Raw genomic sequence first — 8071 nt, forward strand, 5'->3', positions numbered from 1 at the left:
CAGGTGTTAGCAAACCTGGAGTCCAATCAATAAAACAAGAATGGAGGTGTGGTTTAGAACCTCTTCCACTTATAAAAACACTCAAACAGTGTCAGTGGTCTATTCACAAGCAGCATCAGCTGATGTGAGCCATGTCTCGCTAAAAAGAGATCTCAGAAGATGTATAGCGTCATCTCATATACCGCTTTCCCACCATAAGTACCATGCATATGTTTTTTAAACTTGGCTAAACCGGCCTTTAACTAGCTTCTGATGACTTTCCCACTGCTGACCGACCCTGATCGGTTCTCCAGCAGACAAGCTTGTTTCCCCTCTGCTGCGTCATATTTGACGTCATCACATTGGTGATGTCAGATACGTGTGCCGGTAAACAGAGTTGTAAAGAAAGCAGCATGGATTCTGGTGAGACAGTCAATGTTATTTCTTAAAATTTACTTTTGTTCATCTTCCAAAGTACAGAAACTCAACGTAGACTGAACCATACCATCAAAAGCTGAGGTATGGTGAGTTTAGATGGGTTTTTGGGCAGTGGGAAAGGGGCTAAATAATTGAGATATTCATCAGTCCATTGTTAGAGATACTGTCTATAAATGGAGATGATTTGGTACTCTGACTACTCTCCATAGAAGTGGGTGCCCAGCCAAGATCACTCCAAAAGCACAGCGCAGAATACTCAGTGAGGTAAAAAGAACCCTAGAGTAACAGCTAAAGGCTTGAAGGATTCATTGGAGTTGGTTAACGTCTCTCCTCATGAGTCAACCATATGCAAAATATTGAACAGGCATGGTATCCATGGCAGGACACCACAGAGGAAGCCATTAAACAACATTGCAATATGTCTGAAGTTTGCCAAAGACCACTTTGATTCTCTACAACACTACTGGGAAAAAGTCCTGTGGACAAAGGAAACAAAGGTCGAATTGTTTGGGGAAAAACACACAACACTACATATGGCATAAAAAGAGAGCCACATACCAACATGAAATCATCATCCCAATGGTGAAGTATGGTAGAGGGAGCATCATGATTTGGGGCTGCTCCGCTGCCTCTGGACCTGGACCGCTTGCCTTTTGGAGTGGCCCAGTCAGAGCCCAGACCTCCACCCAATAGAGATGCTGTGGAGTGATCTCAAGAGAGCCATTCACTAGATGTCTCAAGAATATTGCCACAGGTGGTTCAACCAGTTATTAAAACACTGTTGCCATTACTTTTTCCACCATCACTTTGTATGTTGGGTGTATTCAATAAAGACATAAATGCTCATGACTGTAATTTATCAGCATAGAAATACTGTGGTTGTTGATATTTGTGACTTTGGTGTAGATCAGATCACATTTGTACCATTTAGCTTTATCGTAATCACTTTGACTTAGTTTTCTTATTCTTTTTAGTCTATTTTTACTCTACTTTTGTTCTATTTTAGTTTTCTAAATGGTATGCTATTGAATACTAGTTGAGAGAGAAACGATATTTCAATTTTCTGTATGTCCTGCACATGTAGTGAATTGCCATCTTGATCTTGATTTCATGACCAATTTATGCAGAAAACCTGGAAATTGCAAACAGTGCCATTACTTTTTCTTGCGACTGTATCTCGAACTACTGAGCTAAAATTAAGCTTGGCACATTACTCATAAGCATGTGTTTGAATGTAGCTAAAGCTCCTATTTGTAGAATATTGTAGAATATATGTGCAGGACTATATTGCTAGCAATACAAACAGCAATACATTGTTTGCTCCCATAGTAAACATTTTTTAATAAACATTTCTTCCTTTGTTAGTAGCCAGAATAGTTAGTGTAGTGTTACCCAGCCTGGTAACAGATGTGAATTAACTTAAATGCTAGTTTGTTACTTGTATATTGTTACATTATCCATTACCATTGGCACTGATTACACATATGTTTAATTGATTTCATTAATAAAATATTTTTATTTGGAAATCCAAAACATTCCTAATTTATTATCAAATTCCAAAATCAGACATTGAGTTTTTAAAAACATTCTTTTTTTTTTTTTAAAGAGGAAAAGCATTACTGCACAACAGAATAATGTGAAAAGAATTATCTACTGGGTGGTGACTTCAGTGAGTAACATCATTTTTCTTTCTTTTTAATTTGACTTGACTTTAGTTAACTTTGGGTTACATTCATTCCCTACCTTATTATTCTAGCTCATTATCATCCCCAAATGAAGGGATAGATGAGATCATGCTTCTGAGCTCATCCAGGACTCCCTGCAAGTTGTCTGCTGCCTCCCTGACTGACTTGACAAATTTCATAAGGTCAGACCTGGCTTGAGTGGTTTTTGAGGAAGACTGTCTAATGTGGTGTATCTCTTTAGCTTCCATGGCAATGAAGAAGAGGTCTATTGCTATAAATAAAGCTGAAAACACACCTGTTAACTTATCTGCCACACGTACTGCTTTTGTTGCCTGTGCTGCGATCTTGCCAGTGCTAATTGCTTGAACTAGTCGAATCAGTTTAGGAATCGCATCTAGCGCCTTCCCTGCCCTTAGGCCAAGCCGTGCCAGTTTCTCATCACTGAAACTGCTATCCATATTGTCAGGTATATCAGCTGACTGAAATGTGTTTTTGATTGCCTGTAAGCTGTTGCAAATCGCCTGGAGCCAGGTGACTACTGCATTAATTTTCTCTTCAAACTCTTTAATGATGCTTCGAACAGCTTTGCGATCAGAGGACTGGTTAACCATGTTTGTGATGTTCGAGGCACCAGCAGCGACACCACCAACTGTACTCATACCCATACCAACTCCACTTACTATAAGAGAGGCTCCCAAAGTGAATGGGGCCAGTATAATGCCCACTATAGATGTAATACCCCCCACCGCTCCAATCACATTTCCTGCCAAACTCCCAATGGTGGTGCCCTCATGTACACGCTCCAGATCATCAGCCACAGTCCTTAGCTTTGTCAACTTGTGCTGGAGATCCTCCACAGTTGTTTTGCTCTGTTGAAAAGGCAAAGACATTATTAAGTGTGGTTACACATACCTTAAGGCGCCCCATCATGCTGGATATAGTTCAGTGTGAAACACCGCTGTTCAGTGTGGTGGAAAGTTACTCTTTAAAGTTCCAATTGATCAAGGGGGCACAAATCCTATTAAGAAGCTACTGTACAGGCCCAGTCAGAAGTATATTTTTTCCAACATTACCTGGGTAAGAAGGGTTTATCTGTAACAACACTGGAAATAAGGCAGCAGGATTCTCATCAAAATGAGAAGCGTTTTTTTCCAGTCAGGTTTGAGATCCTGATTTTCTCAGGGGCACCATTTTTTTAACAACTAGAATTACCTCTTCATGGTTCTTTGCCTCTGCCAACCAGTCAAATTTACAGGTAGGGGTCAGAAGTGAGGTCACTGACCTTTGATAACCAAAATCAAATAATTTTCTTTCTTGAGTCCAAGTGGACACTTGTACCAAATCTGAAGAGATTTTCTGTAGATAGTGCATTCACAAGAATTGTACACACGGGCAGACAGCCCAGAAAGATAATGCCTTTGGCTTTGGTTATCACAGTTGTGTAGGCATAAAAAAATTGAATTGCGATCCATACTGTCTTTATGTGGACACAACAAATAGTATGTAATCACTACTGGTAAATGACACATTGCCTTTTTCTATTGATATGCAGCTGCATGAAATGTTAAGAACTACTGTGGGGACCCCAAAATTGATAAAATGTAGTAAACACCTTCACTTTCCAATTTTTTGCTCTTATTACAAATTTAATAATTTACTAGGGGTGTGATGATCATGAGACAAGATGATATTTTAACACTTTCTAAATCTTAAGTGATGAAATATGTGACTGTGAAAAGAGTTTGTATTCAACTGTAAGTCGCAAAATGCAAAACAACATAGTTAATGCCACACTTTTAAGTGTTTGATTTGAAATTCATTGTGGTGGTGAACAGAGGCCAAATGCCAAAAAACACATTGTTCTAGTATTCATGAACCTGACTGTATAACTAAACATTTTGTTTTACAATATAATTACAGTATCTTATGATTTTCACATGCAGTTGCTTAGTAATATATATGCTTTTGTCTGTTATCATCATCTTTAGCTTCACTTTTAGGAAGAAAATTGTGAATGTTTATTGCAGGTTGTCTTCCTGCTAATGTAAACATAGTAACACTGCAGCCCTGAATGGAAAATTCAGAAGATTTAAAAAAAATTATGTTGGATATACATATATAGTGTGATCTGGAAGAATGAGTTTAATACTGGATTTATGGAAGTGTCATACCTTTTTTGAGAGGCAGCTTAATATAAAGGGATGCTGCAGGATGTCACTGGCTGTTGGTCTTGACTCAGGGTCTCTACTGAATATGTCATTCAAGAGTTGGTGAAGCTCTGGTGAGAACTGCTCAGGGAGGGATGGGTAAGGACCATGAAGTATCATGGGTGTGAGGATGACTATGGACTCGGCTGAAAACTTAAGAATTGTTGTTAGAAAACACTTATTAATGATAGTAATAACATTACTTTCCTCATTACTAATGTACAAAATAAACATATTACCCATCAGTATAGTTTTATGTTACTCTCTGTAGGTCATGTTATTCCATGTCTAAGATTAGTATTTTATTTTTCTTGTCTGAAAGGCAAACAGAAAGAAATAATCTGCCATAGACACAGAAAGCATATTAACCATACATTGGGAAATTAACTGTAAGTGGAGGGTTTTAATAAAAGTTTCATTGTGGATGTAGTAAATTTGTGATTGTGTTTACTGCCATGGAATGGTGATCCTGACCTGGATGTGTTTGCAATTAAGTCACAAGTATTGGTGATGCACAAACAGTGTAGTACTGCATGGTTTGAGAAAAACACTGTGGTTAGACCTCATGAAAGGTGAAAAACACTCTCAGTATTTTCGCTACATACACCAGTCTGATAGCTGGGACTATGTATATATGTATATAATGCTTGTGGACACTGTCTGTCGAAAACACACAGAGAGAGCCCCTGTACCGGAGACAAATTTGTTGTATACAAAATTTACTTGGCCATTAAAGCTGATTCAGATTCAGAAAGATTGTAAAGACACGTTTTAATCAAATAGTTCAATCCTACTTCTAAGTTTCTTGCGGCTGTTGAGCTGGTCAACACTGGATGTTTCCTGATAGAGAAGTTATTTGAGGAAATGGAGTCTGCCATACAGTGTGGAATTAAGTCACAAGTGTATACTCGGTATACTTATTTCATTCATGAAAATGCAAATTACTTCATAACTTTTTTTGTAATGCATTTTTCTGGATTTTTTTTGTTGTTGTTGTGTCTCTTACTGTTCAAATAAACCTACCATTGAAATTGTAGACTGATCATTTCTTTGTTAGTGGGCAAACTTACAAAATCAGCTGTGGTTCAAATAATTTTTCCCCTGACTGTATTTTCTTAAAACAATTGGCTTTACATAATATTATACATAATATTGATAAAGTATAGCGTGTTCTTTACTGGTACATATTTTACTAGACAATACTAGCTAATTATGTTTGTATTTTTAATCTCATTCATGTTTTGATTACATATCTTTGCTAAGTTGTTCACCTTTGTGTGACTTACCGCTGCTTTTTGAGTACAAAGCTGATACATTAGGCATCCCAGTGACCAAATATCACTATAAATAAAGCAGAAAAATATTATCATGGTAGTAGTAATAGAAGTAGTAATATAAGTACAAAAGGCATTAAAAATGTCAAATGCTGATAATGAAGCAGGTAACAACAATAGGCAAATAATTGAATTAAATAAATTAAATTTAAAAAATCATTTTTCAGCTTATTACAGTTGCAGTAAGACAAAGCAACCCCAAATCTTTGGTTTGTTAAAGACTGCAGCCATTACTCAACAAGCCAGTACATTTGGCTGGATTTTTCACTATAGCAAGTATATGTTTTATTTGATAAGGTGATAAGTACAAAGGTTTGCTGTTCATGACTGCTCATTATTCACTTGTTGAAAAGAGTATACCTTTTTTTTAAATGTGGTTTTTGCTGCTTAAAATAAAAAGCTGCTGTGAATTAACACTCACCATTTTTAATTGTTTAGGCTAAATACATACTGTACACTTTAATTTTTGCATAGTTTTTCAAACAGAAACAAAATTAAAATTAGCCTAACTAAATATGCTCTGAATTGCACTGTATCGTATCGAGGTACAGTATTTAATCTAGGTATCTAATTGTGACACTCGGTATTTTTGTTATTTCATATACTCAATAATGTAAAAAAATAAATTGAGTCATCAGTAGTAAAAATTATCATTCATTGGAGCCAAAATATTGGCCCCCCAAAACCTGCAAGAACCTAGGAAACAAACACTAGTGTTGTCTCAAGTAAATTTCTCATTTTGGTAAAAACCTTTTTTACCTTTTAGCATCATAGGTCTGCTTTGTGAAGAACTCTGGCGCCATATAACTCATTGATTTTGGCGAATCTGAATTTGTGGCTGACCTGGACGATTTTCTACTGGGTGGTAAAAACAAACAAAAATAAAACAAACACATGAATATTATGCACACAAACAAACACGCACATACATATTTGTACCTTTCTATAGTTGTGAGTACACTCAGTGCACTCCCTTTACCATCACAAGTAAATGCCTAACTGCAGCCTTAACCCTAATACTAACTTAAACCTAATTTTGAGGGCCGACAAAAATGTCCTCACAACAGCACTGAACAAATCTTTGTCCACACAATATAATAATGTTTCCGTAGTTTTATTGATATATGATGTGAAAAGTAACAAGTAAAACCTATGCAGCAAACAGCCATTAAAAATGAGCCTTTGTTCAAATGTTACTACATTGTGACTTATTTCATGACCTATTCCAAAATGTTCGTCTTGTGTTTCTTGAAGTAGTTCACAGTGGATTTTGAAGTCTGCTTTTGATCATTGTCCTGTGGTAGAATCAGCCTCTTTTCAGTTTTAGATTTTGACTGACTGCATGACATTTACATTGAGAACCTTTTGGTTTTCAGTGGAATCCATTTGTTCCTCTCTGGTACAGTGTTGCTGTCAAAGTGTCCAAACCTGTGCACATTCCACAATTACTGCGTCTGTCTGTCTGAAGTTCTTACACTAAAAAGTCAAGTCAATATTATAATAACAAAATCACAAATTTGCCTTCAGGGCCTTCACAATCTGTAAAGCATAAAGTAACTTTTTAGGATTAGGGCAATTTGTAATGTGTGTTTGTTAATTTTCTCTCTTGAAAAAGCAAACCAGTTTCCCAAGGATGTCCAAACTATTGCGCACAAACATACACCTTAGTATATTACCCTATAAAATATTAAAACAGCAAAAAGACTGTACTTTTTATGGGCTTTTTGAAATCCACCCAGTATGTATTTATATTTGATATGTTTATATTTGTTCCTATTTGAAGCATCAGAAGTGTTGTTGTTTGTGTTACTTTGTGACATCTACAGTAGCTAATCAGCAACATGTTTGCAGTGCTCAGCAAGGAATTAAAAAAACGTTAAAAGTTTTACAATAGTAAAGAAATGTTTCGCTGCATGCTGTCACAGAGAATAGGGATGCATTCTGTTACACAATGTTATTAAAACTGTGTGTCCAGCAGAGAGAACTCTGTACAAACGCACAGACATGTTGCATCTTTGCTCTCACTCTTTCTTTTGACTTTAATCACATCTTTATTTTCTGTGCAGTTTTTATTGTACTTCCTCGTTTCTCATTTCCTCTACAGTTCTATCAACTCAGGCTACCATCGTCACTGTTGGTAACATTTGTAGCTTTGCTATATTTAAATCCAGTTTCCTCTTCCTAACATTAGTTATGGACATAAGATTCACTTAAATATGATACATATTTAAAATAAGTTTTGCATGTCTCTCACAGTGAAGCTGTTTGTCCTTTATTTTGTTGTTGGTGGTGGGTAAACTAATAAGCTTAGCTCTAGGATGTTTAGCTCAGGTTACAGTTTAAAACTGACACTATAATTTCTACATCTACATCATTTGTTTACAGTTAAACTGTCTGGTTACTTAAAGTTAATCCACACCTTCCAAAC

At 36.3% G+C, this 8071-nt stretch overlaps 1 protein-coding gene across 1 annotated transcript; it reads right to left on the minus strand.

The window, feature by feature from the left end:
* Window positions 1-2077: 2077 nt before the first annotated feature.
* On the minus strand, window positions 2078-7374 carry LOC109951209 (apolipoprotein L3-like). Its single transcript, XM_020585558.1, has 5 exons — window positions 7354-7374; window positions 6403-6501; window positions 5596-5650; window positions 4274-4462; window positions 2078-2971 (listed from the first exon to the last, which is right to left on the minus strand). The coding sequence occupies exons 2-5, from the start codon at window positions 6453-6455 to the stop codon at window positions 2165-2167; spliced, it is 1104 nt and encodes a 367-aa protein (XP_020441214.1). The 5' UTR covers window positions 6456-6501; window positions 7354-7374; the 3' UTR covers window positions 2078-2164.
* Window positions 7375-8071: the final 697 nt, after the last annotated feature.

Source organism: Monopterus albus, unplaced genomic scaffold (genome assembly GCF_001952655.1).
Source record: "Monopterus albus unplaced genomic scaffold, M_albus_1.0 scaffold370.1, whole genome shotgun sequence".
Lineage (NCBI taxonomy): Eukaryota > Metazoa > Chordata > Actinopteri > Synbranchiformes > Synbranchidae > Monopterus > Monopterus albus.

Coding starts and splice junctions, on each gene's coding strand:
- LOC109951209 (XM_020585558.1), bottom strand. CDS start 6,455: ATGAGTTATATGGCGCCAGAGTTCTTCACAAAGCAGACCTATGATGCT. Junction 4,463..5,595: donor TTTGTACTCAAAAAGCAGCG/GTAAGTCACACA, acceptor ACAATTCTTAAG/TTTTCAGCCGAGTCCATAGT. Junction 2,972..4,273: donor TAAGCTGCCTCTCAAAAAAG/GTATGACACTTC, acceptor CCTTTTCAACAG/AGCAAAACAACTGTGGAGGA.